Source organism: Zingiber officinale, chromosome 8B, assembly GCF_018446385.1.
Source record: "Zingiber officinale cultivar Zhangliang chromosome 8B, Zo_v1.1, whole genome shotgun sequence".
NCBI lineage: Eukaryota > Viridiplantae > Streptophyta > Magnoliopsida > Zingiberales > Zingiberaceae > Zingiber > Zingiber officinale.
In genome coordinates, this window is record NC_056001.1 from 6,868,766 (window position 1) to 6,889,806 (window position 21,041).

A 21,041-nucleotide genomic window follows, 5' to 3' on the forward strand; every position below is an offset into this window, starting at 1 on the left:
CACATCAGGGGGAGGTGGGCGCAGTAGCAGTATGGTCTCAGGACGTTCCCCTGACAGATCCATATTCGGGCATGGTCCTTCTGATAAACCCATACTTGAACATGGTCAAAGGTATGTGGTTGATTTGACCGGAGCATTCAGGTCTCCTCCAGAGGTCTATATAAGGCCTCCATTTCTTCACCGGAGGTATGCGAAATCTTAATTGGAGAACCACCTCTTTGTTATCCCTCGCCTAACTTGAGCGTCGGAGGGCCGTCGCCGGGACACCCCTCCCGGCTCGGTTCTGTTGCAGGTTCACCGGAGCATTCGAGGATTCCGCAGGAAGCACCACGTGCCCAGCGTCCCTTGACTCCTGATTCGGACAGGATCAATTTGCTTTCCCTTCCGAGCTCGAGATGATGCACCTCCGCGGCCTCCTTCCATTGTAATTGAAAACGAAAGCGTGTAGAGATTAGAGAATACGAAAATGAGATTAAGAGTAGAGAAGATGTGTGTGAAAAATGATGAAATAAGCTCTCTATTTATAGAGTTTTGATAGTAACGGACACTAAATCATAGCCATTGATCAAAAAACGGTCAAATGATCCTAACCGTTGAAAAAAAATACCTAAAAAACCCTCCCAACGGCTACGAACCGCCGGTTAACCGGCGGTTCAAGCCGTTTAAAAAAAAAAAAAAAAAAAATTCTGCGGCTGAACCGCCGGTTAACCGGCGGTTCGCCGGTTTTAACTTGCCGGGCCGGTTCCGGTTCGACCCGGCGAACCGGGTCAACGGGCAACCGGCCCGTTGACCCGGTTACGGGCCCGGGCCGGGTCCGGGCCAGACCCGGCCCGGGGTCGGGTCTAGGTGGTATACTTTACCACGGGATTGCAACATGTGAACCAAAATAATGGAAGAGAACAAAATAAAATAGAAAGTTTTCTAAAAAAATATTCTAATTCCATTTAAATCAAATTTAAATCTGGTTCCATCATAACTTAACCAAATAATTCTAAATTAATTCTGATTTAAATTAACTTAGTTCTTATTTTCTACTTATCCTTTAAATTTAGTTCGAATCTGATTTAATTTTATTTTACACCCTCATTTTATATTTTTACAATTTAATTAAATTATTTATTATTATATATTTTATTTTTAAAATTTAATACTTAATATTTCAACTTTCAAATTATAATATTTTCTAATAACAGTGGTACCGTAATTTAGGTTGTGGACTGATTAATTTTAGTTTATGGCAATGGACAATGACGAATTGACCGACCCATCAAAGTGACGGTGAGAATTTCTAAATATATAATATCATTTTTTTAACAGAGAGATGATCGCACCCCTCTTTTCGACGTAGATACACCCTGACTCTATATATAAATTTAAATTGGATTATAACCCTTAAAACTTGTTTGCATCTATGATTAATTGAAGTGTTATGGGCACTTAATCACGAATTATTTATTAATAACGGCTCTGACTCTACATTTGTGATTCGCTCCATTGCAAGAATTCATAGGTCAGTATTTTTTTTTTTCGTTGTGTATTTCACCTTTTACATGTAAAGGGTCATTTGTTATGATAAAATACTTTTTATAATTTATATACTTATATCTGATTCAGGAGGAGCGATATATCCTCTAATAAATAAGTTTTTTTTTTTTTAATCTTGTTCAAAGATCCCAACTTGCTTTTGAAAGTTTAACACTAATTAAAACCTTCTATCAAGTCAAATCAGGACTTTATATTGGCTCCATTAATGCTTAATGCAACATTTATGGTCCAATGTCCATACCGATACTTCTGTTCAAATGCTAAAAATTCCAAAGCAATAAATATCTTACGTCGACGCCTTGACCCAACTAAATCTCTCAAATCTCTCGGCCAATAGATTTTTAGGTACGTGGTCTTAGAAAATTATTGACTTTTTAGCCGCCGTTATTTTTCCTTCGACGACAATTTGCCGTTTAATGAATCTTATTCTTTGACCAACAACTCGATTTATATTCGACGCGAAAAGCTTGAGAATTATTGAAGGAATTGGAGGATGAACATGGCTGATCACCTCAACAGCATCCCGCCCTTCTTCTTGTGTCCAATCTCTCTCCAAGTCATGGAGGATCCCGTCACCGTCGCCACCGGCGTCTCCTACGACCGCAGCAGCATCAGCCGTTGGCTGGTCGACCACGACAAGTGTCCGGTCACCAACCAGCGCCTCGCCGATCTTACTGTCACCCCAAACGACACCCTCCTCCGCCTCATTCGCTCCTGGTCCGCTGCCGCCAACGCCGCCGCAGCCGTGGACTCCTTCCCGGAGATATTGGAGATTCTCCGCGATCTCAATGACCAATCGGCTCATTCCGTCTGTAAATTTAGAGCTCTCGAGAAGATCAAGATTCTTCTTCTCGGCGGCACTGACGGCGGATGTATTGAAACAGTTCGCATGGAGAAAGCGGGCGTGACTTCTCTTGTGGCCTCGCTGATGTCCCGTCCATCGTCACCGACGGAAATCACTGACGACTTTATTATACTAATCAACGAGGCGGCCGTCACGCTGTACCTCCTCAAGCCGTCGCCGGAGACGCTCAAGGCAGTCTCCGAGCGCGACGGCGGCGAACTCATCAATTCCCTCGCTTCCCTCCTGCAACACGGGTCGTACGAGGGCAGAGTCCGCGCGGCTCTGCTCCTCCAGTCGGTTTTCGAGATCGTCGGCGAGGAGTTCAAATCCCGGCTGCCTTTCGATGTCATCGAGGCCGCAGTGGAGGTTCTTAAGGACCAGAACGTTAGCCGGAGGACGACCATGGCGCTCCTAGCCGTCCTCCTCGAGGTGCTGCCGCGGGGCAAGAACCGGTGGAAGGCGGTGGAGGCAGGGGTGGTGGAGGTGATGGTGGCGCTGCTGGTGGAGGATGGCGCCCGGGACAAGAGGAAGTGCGAGGCCATGATGGCGGTGCTGGAGCTGGTCTGCGGGAAGGCGGAGGGGCGGGCGGAGCTGGTGTCTCACCCGGCGGGGTTGGCCGCGGTGGCGGCGAGGATGGTGGGGGTGTCGAGCGCGGTGACGGAGCGGGCGATGGCGGTGCTGGGGCTGGTGTTCAGGAACTGCAGTGGCGGAGCGGTGGTGGAGGAGCTGGTGCAGGTGGGAGGAGTGGCGAAGCTGTGCGTGGTGGTGCAGGTGGAGGAGAACAGGAGGATCAGAGAGATGGCGAAGAGGATTCTGGCGATGCACATGAAGGAGTGGATCAAGTCCCCTTGCTTTCCTTCTTATCGATTACCATGAATCCATGAAATCTTCAAAATTCTGTATCTTAATTTTTCAGATTTCAATTTCAAGGTTTGGAATATGTAAAGAAGAAAATTAAATTTGTAGATAAGCAATGAATCCATGAAATCTTATTCCAATTTTCCATAATTTTTTAGGAGATTCATAGTCTTCAAAAGTGTAAATTAAATCCTCTACTTACTATTTCTTATAGATCTTTGGCCTGTTTTTGAATTGTTTTCTTTTATAATCTCTTCCAATGAATGAACACACTTGTTCCAAGTTTAGTCTTTCACACAATTCACAAATTCATCTTGAAAATGTAAATCACTTACAAATTGCAAATGTTTGGAATATCATCTCTACTTTTTGTTTTGTTTTTTCGAATTATCGAGGATAGATGTCTTTCTATACTTTTAATTTTGCATCACATTGAAAATCAATGTCAATTTTTTGTTTCTTCAAAATTTTCATTAAAATATATATATATATATATATATATATATAAAACAGGGAAAGGGTCCCCGGTATTAGTCCTCTGATGTTCAAGTCAATGCTTGATCTAAGATAAGAAAGTAGTAGAAACAAGCAGTAGCAAAGATCGTGTAGAATAATGGAGCATCGCAAACCTTTGCATGTAGATGGAGATTCTCTTTTATAGTATCACTGTAGTATCTATGCACGCATCCCAAAGTATAAACACGTTTTCCAAAGTCTTTCCAAGAAAAGACAAGTCGAAAAATGTCTCTAACGTCTTTCCTTAAGCGAGCACACAAATCTTTGTGATGTGATAGGCCAGAAGTTTTCAAAGTACGATTTGTCTGTAGAACATTCTCTGTTGTTGACAGCACAAACTTCCAAAATAATATGATATGACATGGACGTGGGTTCCGCTATAGGTCGGTCGACCGCCACTCGACCGGGATATCACAGGCTCGGTCGTATAGAATGCAACTACTAACCTATTCTTCACATGGCTTTCACATCGTCGACGAGACGCACTGTGTCTGATCGACCCTTAGGTCCAATCGACAAGGATGGCGACCCGAATAACTTAGTACTTTAATCCTAACCTCATCTGCAAGTTGCGGAGGATGACCGTTCAGACGGTCTGGTTGGCCCTTCACGTCTGACCTGCTCTGAGAGCCCGCTCAGCTAACCCTGCCTGGTCCGCAGCCTACAAGTTTGTCCGACTCTGCGACTTTGACCATTTGACTTTGACCTTCACATAAGTCGATCTTTGCTGCTTTGACCCACTTTTTGGGAGGCTCATCTTTATCACTATATCACAAATTTTCCCCTCAAGTCTAGTCAAAGAAAGTTACAAGTCCGACTAACTTGACAATTAGTATTTTTTACAACTCTCCTTCCTGATCGGGATATGAGTCGTCGCTCTGCTTGAACGATTACTGCCCTCCTAGATCAAAAGGAAACTTATAGCTTCTCGGTCGGGAGACTCCGAGGTTGACGTCGCTCGGATAGAATGTGGACGACACTTAGTTGTTTGTTATATCTGTTTTCTGATCCCTTTCTTGAGTGGCCTCCCACGCCCATAGTACATTTTAATTGTTGCTGGCGTCATCCTGATTTATAGGAAATCGCTCAAATCCTTTGCCATTAATACAAAACATGTCGCGCATGTTTTTTCATCATGCACCTACTGATCATTGACATTCCTCATTAATGTCACATGTGATTGACTACCACATGTCATCCTTTCATGCCGCCGAATGTCTGATGTGACAGGCAGCTGTTAAGATTTGATGTCACTACTGCCTTTTGAATTTGGACGATCTAAATTAGATCTCATTTTTCTAACCCTTGATCGGACGACTCTAAAAAGCTGACGACGAGGTTTATAAAGCCCTTGTTTCTCTATGCACTGTATCGCCTTCGTCTTCATCTCCATTTGCTTCTTTGCTCTTTACTCGTTGTTTTTTGTTGCTGGCGATTTACATCCAATAAGTTCCCTCTCCTTTCCACTTTCAATCTTTAACCTTCATCTTTTGTCTTCTATGGCTCATTCTCCTTCTCCCCTTCTGGCTGTCTCGGGACTGTGGTAGACCTCCAGTTCATCAAATTCTAATGGCGTTGAGGTGAATCAAATGAAAATGACTTATCATATTCCTTCTTATCACCAAATCGCTATCCCTTCTGTATATGATTGTCCCCACACGCCTCCTGATGGCTTCCTCCTTTTCTTTAAGGACCAATTGTATGCTGGTCTTCGCTTTCCAATACTTCCTTTCTTCTCAGAAGTTTGTAGATATTTACACATTCCTTTGCAACAATTAGTACCAAACTCGTTTAGATTATTACTGTGTGGGGTCGTGGTACTTTTCCAATGGTACAGATCCCTCTTCATCCTCGTACTTTCCATTACTTTTATTACCCAAACAGTCTGAGCAGGGCGTCTTTCTCTTCCAGGCTCGAGTGGAAGCTGTTTATTTTAATAAGATGCTCTCCTCCAATAAGAGCTAAAAATCCCACTACTTGTATGATCAACTCCCCGACCGGCTCCTTTTCCAAACCGGCTGGCAAATAGAGCTACCGAGCCCCCCTCCCCCCAATTAGGCAAATATCGATGAGAACCAGCTTACCTCCAAGTTGTCGCGTAGTTGATCAGTCTGAAATACCACATTCATAAGCTGCTGCTGGAGGGCGTATTGTATATGTTTGGGATGAGTCCCATCTGAGTCCGGATGCCCTACACTTTTGGTGAGTTGCTTTTCCTTCCCTTATTTTTTAAGATCTAACTGATTTTTTTCTTCTCTTTTGCAGCCAAAGTGATGTTTAAGGTTTTACTCAACGACTCCTCGAAGTTAACCGATGAAGAGTTGAAAACTTGAGGAGTGGCCGAGTTGGAAAGCCACGGGCTAATGCAAGTCAGGACTTCTGAAGTGTAGACCAGCGAAGGAGAAACTAGCCGAGTAGCAGGTAGTGATGCCGCCGCCAACACTGGTGAGCTACCTCTCGAGCGGCCCTCCTTGGTGCATGTAGCGATGCCTTCGGAGTCAACGACTTCTGCGGAGTCGTTAATTCAGTGTCAACACCGCAAAAGGCTTTGAACTAAGGCTCCTGCCCGCTTGACCACATTCGCCCCTCAATCTTCTTTAGTTGCATCCACCCCTCGACCGCCTTTCGAATGGAGAGAGAACTTCACTTCTGTCGCCCCTGAAAGAACAACAGGCGGATCTACTCCCCCATCTTCCGATCGAAAACCTTCCCTCTCCGAGATGTCGTCCGGTACCATAGTTGTATGCCCCCTATCTTATCTGCCGCTGGCACCGACCATCTCTACAACCCCTTTCTCCACTATCCACTCTGTTCTAACGCCAAAATCCAAGGACAAGGCTAGCTCGGAGCTGATGGACTCTAGTATGCATAAGCATGTAATGACCATCCTTAGATTGCCAATAGATAAGTGACATTACCCTGATCCAGAAGAGCCACACGCGCCTAAGCATAAGATAAAGATCCAGGATCCTTTGGCCCAGACCTGGGCAGAGGCCAAAGCTAGGGCAGCGACCATCCCTCCTGTCGAGTTGGCTGATCGATTTAGCCAAAAATTTATAAGGGTAGGTTTGTGTAGTATTTTGAATGATTATATCCTTCGCTTGGGTCGACCTAACCACTCTCATTGTGTAACAGTTCTGGGTGAACGACCTATCTCTCTGCCAAAGGCTAGCCTAGTTAGACCATGAACTCAAGCTAGCGTAAACTGCGAGCAAGAATGAAGGTCCTTCCCAAATCTTGATCGAGTGCTTAACTTTAGAGGCGATGCAACTAAAGGAGCAGACTTTGTCCATGGAGAAGGACAAAAATCATGGTCAATACATCGAGCTAGTGAAGCTTAAGAAACAAGCGCTTAATTTTGAAGCTAAGATCAGCTTGATGAACACTCGAAAGCTCAGGGACATCGAAGACCTCGATATCAAGAACAAGAAGGTGTTGAACCCCCAAAGTGTTTTTGATGTGATCAACTAAGTTAGGTTAGGTCCTGTGTCTAAGTGTGCAGAAACTTAGGAACACAAGAAGTCGAGCAAAAGATGCAACTAGCAAGAAGGGCGGCACGGGAGAGAGCCGACGGATTCGGTGCATCTGAGGGACAAGGTGTTACGGAAGAGTACACCGAGGGACAAGGTGTTATGGAAGAGTACACCGAGGGACAAGGTGTTATGGAAGAGTACACCGACGGACAAGAATGAAACGTGCGATGTTTCCGAGGGACGAGAAGATGGAGCGGAAGATTGCTTGGGGAGCAAAAGACGCAGCTAGCGAGAAGGTCGGCGCGGGAGAGAGCTGACGGACTCAGTGCGTCTGAGGGAAGAAGCTGCAGAAGAATACGCTGGTGGACGAGAAGGAAGCATGCGACGATTCTGAGGTACGAGAAGCCGGAGCGAAAGCTTGCTCGAGGAGAAAATCGGAAGTTAGGTTCGGGTGAGCCCTATTCCCGATGGTCGAAATCACCCAAGCGAGCGGAGCTGGAGCGGAAGACCCGGACCGAGGCGAGCAAAACAGGAGCATAGGTTTAGAACTGAAAAAAGTCAACCTTGTTGACTTTTAGGGTCCAAGCACATGGAACCTCATTTTTAGCCACTTCGACGTGGATGTTGACCGTTGCGTCAGGGATAGAATTTTATCCACTCTAGGCACTTAGAACGCTTCCTGGCGCCCCAACCAAAGCTATAAATACAGCCTTGGTCCAAGAAACTAAAGAGAACAAGCAATTATTGAAACAACACTTGCGCTCTTTCCTTTCTAGTTTAGCTTCATCTTTCTGTGCGTAAATTACTATAAAGAGTCTTCTCCGCCTAAAGGAGAATTTAATGTGTTTCACTTCCTTGGATTAACAACCTCCCCAGTTATAACCAAGTAAATTCTGGAGCTTCTTTCTTTTTAGTTCATTATTTGTTCTATGTTTATGCAAGTGTTTAATTAAGTTATAAGTTTGAGAATGGTTCGCTTGTTTTGATTTTGTGCAGGGCTATTCAACCCCCCTTCTAACCGGTCAATGGGTCTAAGAAGTGGTATCAAAGCCAGGACGCCTCAGAAGGACTAATCGCCGACTGAAGCAACAAGATGGTTGGAGCTAACATTTATCCACCAACGTTCAAGGGGGAGTTCACGTTTTGGAAGAGATGAATGGAGGTATTTCTTAAAATAGATTTTAATATTTTATTAATAATGAAATATGGTTATGAAGCGCCAAAGGACACAAACGAAAAAGGAATTGAAAAACACATCTGGACCAAAAAGCAGCGCGACGATTTCATGTCAAACGGTAAGGCTGAATATCATCTAATAAGTGTACTACCGATGGAGGATCTCAACAGAATCGACAAGTACCAAAGTGCAAAAGAACTTTGGAAAAAATTCTTGAAGCTCTACGAAGAACCAATTGAAGTCGAATCTAACTCCTCGATGGATACCAAGGCATCATTAGAAGCTGAAAACGAGGAAATTGCCAGGACAACCCTTATAGTCGAATTCCTTCCTGGAGATACACAAAGCTCATCCCAGATGAACATCGATGAAAGGGGAGAATCTTTGAAAGAAAATAGCTCTTCAGGGAGAGTTTAAGAAATCGACAAAGTAAGTAAGGTACAGTCTCTACCTCCTGACCAATTGTTTAAATTTATAAAAATATTATCGAAGAAGTCTTGCAAATTAGAAATAGAGAATAAAAAAGTATTAAAAGAAAATAAGGAATTAAAAGGTACTCTAACAACAACCTCTCAATTAGAAAATTTTGATAAAATCAAAATAGAAAATGACAAATTGAAATTAGAAAATGATCAATTCAAAATAGATGTAGAATATTTGAAAAATCATACATATTCAAAATTCTCTGCTTTGAATTTTAGAAATTATTAAGAACTACATTCAAAATTTAAATATCATAAAGGGAAAATTAAAAACTTATCAAGAAAAATCTACCTAACAAATTTCTTATTAATCCAGTAGGAAGGAATCCGTTTTGGATTCCAAAATCTTTCTTGAACTAATTTTCTTTGTCTTTGTTTGAAATAATGCAAAGTTTACAAAATTATTTTTCTTAGTTGATTTTTTTAAAACAATGTTATTTCCTCTAACTAAAGATATTTTTCTGAAAATTCTTATTATTTAAGAATTCTTTTTGAGTTAAATGAATATAAATCTTTAATATTAAAAATATAAACTTTAAAAATCTATTTCTCTTGTGTTAAATGCATGTTCTATTACATTTTTCAAAAAATAGTTCAAAATTTTTTGTAGTTAATAATTTTAAAGATTTTAATTCTGCGTTCAATACTTTAAATAATTATTCAAACATTTTTTTTATAATTTTAACTTGGAAATTTCTCAAAAATATTTTTTGTCTTCTTGCAAATTTGTTTAACTTAGAAGGTTTCTTGTTCAAATATCAGCTTTACAAAACTTGTGAAAACGTAGGAAATTTCAAAAAAATTTCACTTGTTTAACTAAGAATTTCTTTACAAAAGATACCCTTAGAATTTTTTTTAGAACCTCAATTTTTATGTGATAAAAGGGAGACAATGGAGAATTAAGTCTGGGGGGAGGTAGCTTAAAATTTTTATTACTTCTACACTTTATTGTAAAATTTATTGTTTTAACTTTATAGTTGATCCGGTGGTAAGGACCTGGGACCCTCATGGGAGGAGGGTCAAAGACACGTGGAGGTCAACTCCAAGTTCGTGCCGAACGAAGGATGCCGGGCCGAACGGAAGGATGCCCTGTCGAACGAAGGATGCCGGGCCGAACGGAAGGATGTCCTGCCGAACGGAAGGATGCCCTGCCGAACGAAGGATGCCGGGCCCAACGGAAGGATGCCCTGCCGAACGAAGGATGTCGGGCTGAATGGAAGGATGCAGGGCCGAGCCAACCTGACATTCGGCCAGGAGCTTCCCGGGCCGGACAGAAGACAACCCGACCATGAGCGGGTTTCCGACACTCATAGTGAAAAGGGTCACCTGGCCGACCGGATAGCCCGCTCGGCCGAAGCATAAAGCATCGTTGCTGTGGAACACTCTCAGTCGAGCACCCGGTCCAGCACGTATGATCGGCCGGACGAAAAGGGACTGCCGACCGACCGGACACTCGCCATATAGTAAGGAGAACAGGACAAGGAAACATCCTCTGACAGCGGGTATGTCCGAGGAGCAGGCCATACGCAGGATCTTATGACAGGGGTCCGCTGTCTCGTCAAAGACGTGCTCGGACTGTAGCAGTAAGGGGTCAGGTAAGCTTTTCTGACAAACACATACTGAGGTATGGGCTAAGGACACGTGTTTGCCTCGGTAGGTGTGCGTGAGCTCTTTCACCGCTCTATATAAGGAGCCTTATACTTCGCCGGAGGTACGCGTTCTTTGATATTCGGAGCCACCTTTTGCTGTCTGCTTACCTGACTTGAGCGTCGGAGAGTCGTCGCCGGGAACCCCTTCCCGGCCCGACTTCTGTGCAGATTCGTCGGAGTTTCATACGATCAGTCGTCGATCCACGTCAGCTACCCGGAGAGCGCCACGTGCCTAGCGTCCGTTGATTCAGCATTCGGACAGGATCAATTTGGCGCCGTCTGTGGGAACGCTCCTGCATCCGATCGGAAGCAATGGACGAGGCTGGACGACCGCCCACGGTGAGGCTCTCCACGAAGGAGCTCGACGCTCTAATCAAGGCAAGAGCAGCTAAGCTGTGGAGCAACAGAGAGAGAATGCGCAAGCCGAGCGGCTGAAGCAACAAGCAACGTCAGCATCAGGTGCCCGAGCGGAGGCAATGATCCCCGAGCGGAGGCAATGATCCCCGAGCGGACGCCTCCCCCGAGACAATGATCCAACCGGCATTCAAGGGGGAGCACCGCCGAGCGGATGAAGATGGATTGGGACTTGGATCAGCCGTGAAGCGCAAATTATCTCCAGCCTTTCCGGGGCAGGGTGAAAGGTGCACCAATATGATGTGTGCTGTATATTTTCCGTTTGGCTGTATATTTGAAATGCAGGAAGCAAAATGTTAAAACGCAATTGGCATTATCTGCCGAGCGGCCTATCTCCATGATGTATAAGATCCGAGGCACCGACTCAATGTCGAAGACCCCGGGCCGATCGGCCGGGAGTAAAAATTAGCCGAGCCAAGTCATCGAAGGCGAAGACCCCTCGCCGCTCGGTAGGGCGTATGTCATCAGTGTTAAAGTTAGCCTTAAAGGCCGTCGAGCTCCGACATTAAAAATCGAGAGACGAGCCGGCGTCTATAAATCTCCCGAGCGGAAGACCGTCGAGCTCCGACGTTAAAAATCGAGAGACGAGCCGACGTCTATAAATCTCCTGAGCGGAAGACCGTCGAGCTCCGACGTTAAAAATCGAGAGACGAGCCGGCGTCTATAAATCTCCCGAGCGGAAGACCGTCGAGCTCCGACGTTAAAAATCGAGAAACGAGCCGATCGGCTCTCCGGCGGAAGACCGTCGAGCTCCGACGTTAAAAATTGAGAGACGAGCCGGCGTCTATAAACCCTCCGAGCGGAAGACCGTCGAGCTCCGACGTTAAAAATCGAGAGACGAACCGGCGTCTATAAATCTCCCTAGCGGAAGACCGTCGAGCTCCGACGTTAAAAATTGAGAGACGAGCCGGCGTCTATAAACCCTCCGAGCGGAAGACCGTCGAGCTCCGAAGTTAAAAATCGAGAGACGAGCCGGCGTCTATAAATCTCCCGAGCGGAAGACCGTCGAGCTCCGACGTTAAAAATCGAGAGACGAGTCGGCGTCTATAAATCTCCCGAGCGGAAGACTGTCGAGCTTCGACGTTAAAAATCAAGAGATGAGCCGGCGTCTATAAATCATCCGAGTGGAAGACCGTCGAGCTCCGACATTAAAAATCGAGAGACGAGCCGGCGTCTATAAATCATCCGAGCGGAAGGCCGTCGAGCTCCGACGTTAAAAATCGAGAGTCGCGCCGGCTACTATAAACCCTCCGGCCGGAAGACCGTCGAGCTCCGACGTTAAATATCGAGAGTCGGACCGGCGACTATAAACCCTCCGGCCGGAAGTACCGGCGAGCCATGCGTCTAAGTGAGTCCCGCGGACCAAGTGTGCAAGCGGGCGGGTTACCAAGAGTACCCCGTAAACATCTGACGAAAATCCCATTTGCGAAACGAGATATATTCAGCCGGGCGGACTAGCTATACAAAATACTTCGTGAGAAATCCCTTGCAAAACGCAAGAGAGGTGGGATGAGAGGCGATTAACGAGGAGAAGCGGAGGATGGTTTCTTGGATGCGCCGCTCGACACTACGGGCGTCTAGTCAGTCGGACTATGTGCCTCCTTCGACTAGACTTGAAGGGGAGGCATGTGATCCGGTGGTAAGGACCTGAGACCCTCATGGGAGGAGCGTCAAAGACACGTGGAGGTCAACTCTAAGTTCGCGCCGAACGAAGGATGTCGGGCCGAACGGAAGGATGCCCTGCCGAACGAAGGATGCCGGGCCGAACGGAAGGATGCCCTGCCAAACGAAGGAAGCCGGGCCGAACGGAAGGATGCCCTGCCGAACGAAGGATGCCGAGCCGACCTGACATTCGGCCAGGAGCTTCCCGGGCTGGACAGAAGACAACCCGACCATGGGCGGGTTTCCGACGCTCATAGTGAAAAGGGTCACCTGGCCGACCGGATAGCTCGCTCGGCCGAAGCATAAAGCATCGTTGCTGTGGAACACTCTCAGCCAAGCACCCGGTCCAGCACGTATGACCGGCCGGACGAAAAGGGACTGCCGACCGGCCGGACACTCGCCATATAGTAAGGAGAACAGGACAAGGAAACATCCTCTGACAGCGGGTATGTCCGAGGAGCAGGCCATACGCAGGATCTTATGACAGGGGTCCGCTGTCCCGTCAAAGACGTGCTCGGACTGTAGCAGTAAGGGGTCAGGTAAGCTTTTCTGACAAACACATACCGAGGTATGGGCTAAGGACACGTGTTTGCCTCGGTAGGTGTGCGTGAGCTCTTTCACCGCTCTATATAAGGAGCCTTATACTTCGCCGGAGGTACGCGTTCTTTGATATTCAGAGCCACCTTTTGCTGTCTGCTTACCTGACTTGAGCGTCGGAGGGTCGTCACCGGGAACCCCTTCCCGGCCCGACTTCTGTGCAGGTTCGCCTGAGTTTCGTACGATCAGTCGTCGATCCACGTCAGCTACCCGGAGAGCACCACGTGCCCAGCGTCCGTTGATTCAGCATTCGGACAGGATCAATAGTTGTTTACCCTAGCTTAACTTGGGTTGCTTACATTAAAAAGGGGGGATTGTTGGAATTCCAAGATGATTTTGATGTGATCAACTAAGTTAGGTTATGTCCTGTTGTGTTTTAACCCTGTGTCTAAGTGTGCAGGAAACTTAGAAGTACAGGAAGTTGAGCAAAAGACGCAACTAGCGAGAAGGACGGCACGAGAGAGAGCCGACGAGTTCGGTGTGTCTGAAGGGACGAGGTGTTACGAAAAAGTACACTGGCGGACGAGAAGGGAACGTGCGATGTTTCCGAGGGACGAGAAGCTGAAGCGGAAGATTGCTCGGGGAGCAAAAGATGCAACTAGTGAGAAGGTCAGCACAGGAGAGAGCCAATGGGCTCAGTGCGTCCGAGGGATGAAGCTACGGAAGAGTACGTTGGCGGACGAGAAGGAAGCATGCGACGATTTCGAAGTACAAGAAACCAGAGCGAAAGCTTGCTCGAGGAGAAGGCCGAAAGTTGGGTTCGGGTGTGCCCTATTTCGGATGGCCAAAATCACCCAAACGAGCGGAGCCGGAGCGGAAGATCCGAACCGAGGCGAGCAGAGGGCCCGAACCGAAAAAAGTCAACCCTATTGACTTTTAGGGTCCGAGCGACCGGAACCTCATTTTTATCCACTTCGACGTGGATGTTGACTGTTGCATCAGGGATAGAATTCTATCCACTCCAAGCGCCTGGAACGCTTCCAGGCACCCTGATCAAGACTATAAATACAACCTTGGTCAAAGAATCTAAAGAGAACAAGCAATTATTGAAACAACACTTGTGCACTTTCCTTTCTAGTTTAGCTTCATCTTTTTATGCGTAAATTGTTGTAAAGAGGCTTCTCCGCCTGAAGGAGAATTTAATGCATTTCACTTCCTTAGATTAACAACCTCCCCGATTGTAACTAAATAAATTCCGGAGCCTCTTTCTTTTTAGTTCATTATTTGTTCTATGTTTATGCAAGTATTTAATTAAGTTATAAGTCCGAGAATGGTTCATTTGTTTTGATTTTGTACAGAGCTATTCAACCCCCCCCCCCTTCTAGCCAGCCAACAGGTCTAAGAGAAGGCTTGGGCCCTGACGAAGAAGTTAGAGGAGATGGAGGCAACTCTAGCTACAAAGCAAGCGAGCCATGAACTCCAGCTCGAAGAGCACAAGAGAATATTTGATGAGAAGGATGCCGAGCTATGAGCAATAAAGGCTGATCTTGCTAAATTCAAGGGGAGGAGGAGCTCGGTCGGTTGGAAGCTCATCGGATGGAGTATCTCCATTCCAGGGTGTTCAATCAGCTGCTCACTGATCGGACCATCAAGCTGTTTACCTATGGCATTGATGGGACTATCAAGCAGCTAAAGGAGGGTGACTATCTCTCCATTGAGTTTCCTCCATCCTTTATTAAAAGGTATAAAATCTTGGAGGTGCTCCCCGACGATGTGATCACAAACCTAGCGTCGTTTTTTATTAAGTTGATTAATAGCTTCTTGTAACACTTAGGCAATTTTGTAAATACTTCTAAGTTTGGTTTTATGCATGTCCGTTCTACGTCTTATAGTTCTCGTTTTGTGGATGCGCTAAATTATAGCTTACTTATTTGTGTCTTTGAGACTTAGCTTTACCAATCTACTCGAGCGACACTATAAAGAACTTCTATCGTAGTGGTCTCCTAGGTCCCAGGAGATTTTTCGCTCTTAACGGTGAGAACAAGTTTACTCATACCTTAGCTGCTTGGTCTAACTCTCCTTAGACGGCCAATCGACTCACTTATAACTCGGTCGATCGACTCAAGAGTTTGGAATCGTGAGAGCAAGCTTAGTTATAACTCGGTCGATTGGCTAGAGAGTCTGGGACACTTGGTGTGAGAGCTTTGCTCGCTGATAACTTGACCGAATGATGCGAGAGTTTAGAAGCATGAGAGCAAGTTTACTTATAACTTGTTTGATTAGTTCGAGAGTCTGGGACACTTGGTGCGAAAGCTTTGCTCACTTATAACTCAGTCGAATAGCACGAGAGTCTGGAAGCGTGAGAGCAAACTCACTTATAACTCGACCGAATGGCGCGAGAGTCTGGGATACTTGGCGTGAGAGCTATGCTCGCTTATAACTGGGGCGATCGGCTCATGAGTCTGGAAGCATGAAAGCAAGTTCACTTTTAACTCGGCGAATCTGCTCTAGAGTCCGGGACACTTAGCACGAGAGCTTTGCTCGCTTATAGCTCCGCTGAACGGCGTGAGGGTCTGGACACTTGGCGTGAGAGCTTTGCTCGCTTATAGCTCAGCTGAAGGGCGCGAGAGCTAAGCTCGCTTATAACTCAGTCAAACGACATGACACTCTGGAGTACTTAATTATTTTTCTCAGCCGGTGTGTTATCTTGATCTTAGGCTCCCAGTTGGTGGTGTTTTGATGAGTTGGAGATGGAGATCATCGATGATATCCTTGAGGGGCCGGTCAGCGTGGCCTCGAACTAAAGTGATAGCAATCCTTGGTGTTGTGAGTAACCACGCGATGGTAAGAGCAGAACATTGAGGTCCATGGTCGGAGCTCGATGGATCTCGTCTGTTCAATTCCACATGTTAAACTGCATGCAGTCGAGACTCTTGATGCTATTGTTGAGGATTCACTCGGGGTCCTTTTGTAGGCACATTACTGTTGACCGATCGACGCACGTGAACAACAATCGACTCCGGGATTATTTTTTTCTCCTGAGTTGGCTGGGCTTCTTCCATATTGATATATTTGGTAGTCCGGCCGAGAGATGGTAAAAATCCCTCGGAGGCTTCCTGATGAGAGATCGGAAGAAATCATTGTCCGTAAATCCTTGTGAAAATGTACTTACCAGAATTTTTTGAATGGATGACGAGACGTCCGTGGCCACTTGGTTGAATCTTTTGATGAATGCCCATAATGTCTCTTTGAGTCATTGTTTGAGGGAGAACAGATTTACAGTCGTCTTCTGATATCGACGGCTGCTGGTGAAATGTTGGAGGAATGCCACTCAGAAGTCTTTGAATCTATGTATTGATCCAATCGATAGTCTTTTGAATGATCTCTGTGTCGGGCCAGACAATGTAATGAGAAACACTCGACATTGGACTTCATCGATGTACTAGTGGAGTGTGACCACATTGCCAAACTTAAGCAAATGATCCTCTAGATTAGTCGATCCTTCGTACTCCCCGATTGACAAGGGTCGAAAGTGAGCGAACAACTGGTCGTCCAGGATTGCTTGGGAGAACTGTAGATTTATCTACTCGGGGGAGTCGTCGGTTTGGGGTGCTTTGCCCTTACGAGTATCCCGGGCGGCACGCTCTCATAAGATTATCCTTGTGTCCTCTCTGCTTGACCGTGTTCTTTCTGAGGGTGTTCTAAATAACGCCATGTGGTATGGGATCATCACATTGGGCGGTAGTTGGTCGGTGGAATAGGTGCATGGTGGAAAGCACCCGTCGTCTGGTGGTTCGATTGGCACCCAACGTGACCCTCCACTCAGGTCCCACATTCAGCATGCTAGCCAGTAGCAGACACGGCTGGGTCATTCAGCATTCGACACTCGACTGATATTTCATGTTGTTGTTGCACCATCTTTGCAGCTCGAGTGTTTATCAATATCTCTAACTCTTCTGGGATTAACTTCACGGTGGTGAGTCGTCCAACGTCTTCCATCTTCACGTCTCGGATGTAGGTGAAGTTCCCACAGACAGCGTCAAATATGATCTTGTACGAAAGTTGAGAAGTCGGTCAGCTGGGAAGGTGGCTCTGCTATTGACTCGGTGAAGACTTCGCGCTGTCCTGCAACACAAGGAGCGTTAGTGCTCGGTCAGTGCTCGGTCTAAGAGAAGAAAATAGCTAAAGCAATCAGTAATAGAGAGCATGTAGAATAATGGAGCATCGCATACCCCCGTCTATAAATGGATACCCCCTTTTATAGTATCACTATAACGTCTATGCATACATCCCAAAGCATATGCATTCTTAAGAAAAGACAAGTTGAAAAGTATCTTTGACACATTTTCTTAAGTGAGCAAGCAAATCTCTGTGATGTGACATGTTAGAAGTTTTCAAAGTACGATTTGTCTGCAGGACATTCTCTGTTGTTGACAACACAAACTTCTAAAAGAGTACTATATGACATGGATGTGGGTCCCCCTTAGACCAATCGACCGCCACTCGGTCGGGATATCACCAGCTCCGTCGTCTAGAATGCAGCTATTGGTCTATTCTTCACTCGGCTTTCACGTTGTTGACGAGGTGCACTATGTCCAATCAACCCTTAGTTCCGATCGATAAGGACAATGAGCTGAATTACTTAATACTTTGCTTCTAACCTCATCTGCAAGTTACAGAGGATGGTCATTCGAACAATTTAGTTAGCCCTTAACATTCAACCGACTCTAAGAGTCCGCTCGGCCAACCCTGCTCGGTCCGCAGTCTACAAGTCTATGTGACTCTATAACTTTGACCTATACATCGGTCGATTTTCATTACTTTAACCTATTTTTTAGAAGTTCATTTTTACCCTCGTATCACCATATATATATATATATATATATATATATACAGCAAATGAACAAAGTGTGAGGATATCCGCAATCTTATTATTACAAACGTGTTGGAGAGAAGAAAAGGAATTAGCGACAGCAAGGAAAGAATTTTGTTTCCTTGTGCATGCTTATGTTGAGATATGTCTTGGGAAGAAAGTAAATCATATGTTCCAATTCCGATGAGATTTTATCCCCGGTGATTGATGAATATTAATAAAGTCATTTATGAGGGGCATCCAAGTTTAGGATTAAATTCCACCGGAATAAAAAAAAAAAAAAAGACTAAAAAGGGATTTAAAAGCCAAGACAAAGATAAGTTTAATTAAAAAAATAAAATATCTTTAGAATCTATCAATCAAACTCAAGCTTTATTCATCTTCATCAAATGAATTTGATAAAGGCATCTAAATAATTAAGAATCAGTAATTAATTGTATATGCCGAGCAAATAGTTTCTGTATCGCTTATTCTATTTAAAGTCGGCCAATGCTTAATCATAGAAGTTCGCCGTCATTAAAGATTATTATTTTTTTCCATATTCCGCTAACTGGAGACTCTTTAGCGTTTAAAAGATTTCGCAAGATACCAAACTTCATTTCTCAAGAACACAGTCAGTCTCAGCCAAAATTATACTTGTTGAAGAGATCGACTATGAGAGGAAAAGAGCACAAGGAGGAGGAGAAGGACGGGGAAGAAGAAAAAGAAGAAGAGGAGGAGGAGGAGGAGGAGGTTATCGACTATGTGTTCAAGATCGTCGTTGTCGGTGACTCGGCGGTGGGGAAGACACAGTTGCTGGGGCGGTTCACCAAGGACGAGTTCCACTTCGACTCCAAATCCACCATCGGCGTCGAGTTCCAAACCCGCACCCTCAACCTCAACCGCAAGCGCATCAAGGCCCAAATCTGGGACACCGCCGGCCAAGAAAGGTACTCAATCATTCATGATCGCATCAACAAAATCCATATGTAATTAATCGTCACGTAATTAAATGGAAAAACGTAACCATAACAGAACAAAAGTAGTTCTTGTTCATGTCTTCATGAGGAGTACTTGAGGATGCGCAGGGCTTTGCTTGATTGCGACCTCCATTAGGTAGATGTTGTTCTCAAAGACTTATTTTTATCGCCACGCGTTCGTTGTTAGTAAAACTAAGCATATCCGCATGCATAAGCTAACTCAATCCTTCCTTAGTGCCCAAGCAAATCCAATTAGGACAATTGTATATATTTCAATTCTTGTGGACCTAAATGGCTTGGTAGGACCTCCCAAATTGGAACCAAATCAGTCTTTGTTAAACTGCAATCAATGATTGAATTGATCTCCCAACCGCTAGAGATTATCTAACAACAACTTCGTAGCAGGTACAGAGCCATCACCAATGCTTACTATCGAGGAGCTGTAGGTGCAATGCTAGTCTACGATGTCACCAGAAGACACACCTTCGATCACATCGCGAAATGGATTGAGGAACTCCGCGCCAACGCCGATAACTCCATCGTCGTAGTGCTCATCGGAAATAAGTCCGATCTCGTCGGAAAGAGGGAGGTCTCGTTGGACGACGCAGTCGAGTTTGCGGAGGAGCAAGGGCTCTTCTTCTCCGAGGCATCGGCGCTCAGCGGGGAGAACGTCGAGACGGCTTTCCTGATGCTGTTGGAGGAGATCTATGGGGTGGTGTCGAGGAAGGCCTTGGAGTGCGATGCAGCGAGGAGGATTACTTATGGAGGGAACAGCGACGTGTTGAACTTGAGAGGGACCAAGTTGCCTGTCCTTTCGGAGGCGTCCATCATGGAGACCAGTGCTATGAGAAAAGAAACACAATATTGTTCTTGTTCGTCATGATTCTTCCCTCTGTAAAAATTGCAGGATTACTGTAAAAGTTGCTGACTTCGTTTCCAGAAATCAAGCATTTTGGCTGGACAGACCTCTAACATATATAAATTTCAGAACAATTACTTCCTCTATAATTTAGCCACCAACAAGGAACTTGCCTGATCTGAAGGCATCGTAGGCACTGGATGTCAGAGCAAACGGACAAACTGGACGGCGAGAGTCACGAGACTCGAGCCTCAAGAGTAGAACATGCCAATTCAAAGACATTTTTGGAAATTTCACCTGCTCCTCCGAGAGTTGAGCTGATATCTCTGATGCATTGAAAGCTTCAGGTAAAAAGCATGTGGTGAAATCAAGTTTACTTCCTCTGTTCTTCACTTTGTTCATTGTCTCTAATCTCTACCTGCTAATATATTTGTACGTATTTCGGACCCTTTAATCAATGACCATGTTAGAGACTGGCACATGGATCTTCCAAATTTCCATAACAATTTTTCCCTAAGCTAATTAAGAAAATAAGATATACAAGTATCAAACTAAGAAGCGGAAAACTTTTTAATATAATTGTTAGATGAATGATCTTTGAATTGTTAGTTGATCTAACAGAATGTGATTTGAAGGGCAAACTGATATTTTTCATGTATGAAAATACGAGGATAAAGTGAAATTTTTTCCAGAGATTTATGGCATCCCATCTGCTTAGAGAAATGGCCTCGAGTACCAATAGCATTGCTGGGGGTGCTCATTCATATGGTCACAACTTCCATAGATTGCAACTTTTAATCCTTCTAATCGTCTGTTTACTGAATTTTTTCCGAGCTTCACTTAATTCAACTTTAGTTCAGAAAAAGCTGCAAGCATCTACAAGTTTCATGCTGAAGAAGCTTGTTCAACTAATTTCTGGGTCTTGCTCAATAGTCACAGCATCATCTATTTTTAATTTATTAGATCACCATCAGTAGAACGTTGATGTTTGCAGGAGGTAGTCTGGGTAGATTGGGAGAATTTTCCTTGCAGCTTTAATCAAGGAGAAGCGGAGCTCATAGTAGCAAACTCAAAAAATATGCAATTTTTTTTTCTTAGATCACCATCAGTAAAGAGCAAATTCGATTGTGACTGGTTTAGACTCAGGACAAGACAAACAGAACTTACCCGCAATATCCATTTCTAATAGTTAG

The 21,041-nt window shown here is 45.0% G+C and overlaps 2 protein-coding genes across 2 annotated transcripts; both read left to right on the forward strand.

Moving 5' to 3' along the window:
- The first annotated feature begins 2,027 nt into the window (after positions 1-2,027).
- Positions 2,028-3,367, forward strand: LOC122017026 (E3 ubiquitin-protein ligase PUB23-like). The gene has a single exon (XM_042574487.1). It carries the CDS (start codon positions 2,039-2,041, stop codon positions 3,263-3,265), a length of 1,227 nt encoding a protein of 408 aa, XP_042430421.1. The 5' UTR covers positions 2,028-2,038; the 3' UTR covers positions 3,266-3,367.
- A 15,171-nt stretch (positions 3,368-18,538) lies between these two features.
- Positions 18,539-20,314, forward strand: LOC122013406 (ras-related protein RABA3-like). The gene is made up of 2 exons (XM_042569679.1): positions 18,539-18,959; positions 19,395-20,314. Exons 1-2 carry the CDS (start codon positions 18,685-18,687, stop codon positions 19,870-19,872), a joined length of 753 nt encoding a protein of 250 aa, XP_042425613.1. The 5' UTR covers positions 18,539-18,684; the 3' UTR covers positions 19,873-20,314.
- Positions 20,315-21,041: the final 727 nt, after the last annotated feature.

What these genes read in the sequence shown, in the direction of transcription:
- LOC122017026 (XM_042574487.1), top strand. Translation starts at nt 2,039, where the DNA reads ATGAACATGGCTGATCACCTCAACAGCATCCCGCCCTTCTTCTTGTGT.
- LOC122013406 (XM_042569679.1), top strand. Translation starts at nt 18,685, where the DNA reads ATGAGAGGAAAAGAGCACAAGGAGGAGGAGAAGGACGGGGAAGAAGAA. An exon ending in GACACCGCCGGCCAAGAAAG is followed by an intron (nt 18,960 to 19,394) that starts GTACTCAATCAT and finishes ACTTCGTAGCAG; the next exon opens with GTACAGAGCCATCACCAATG.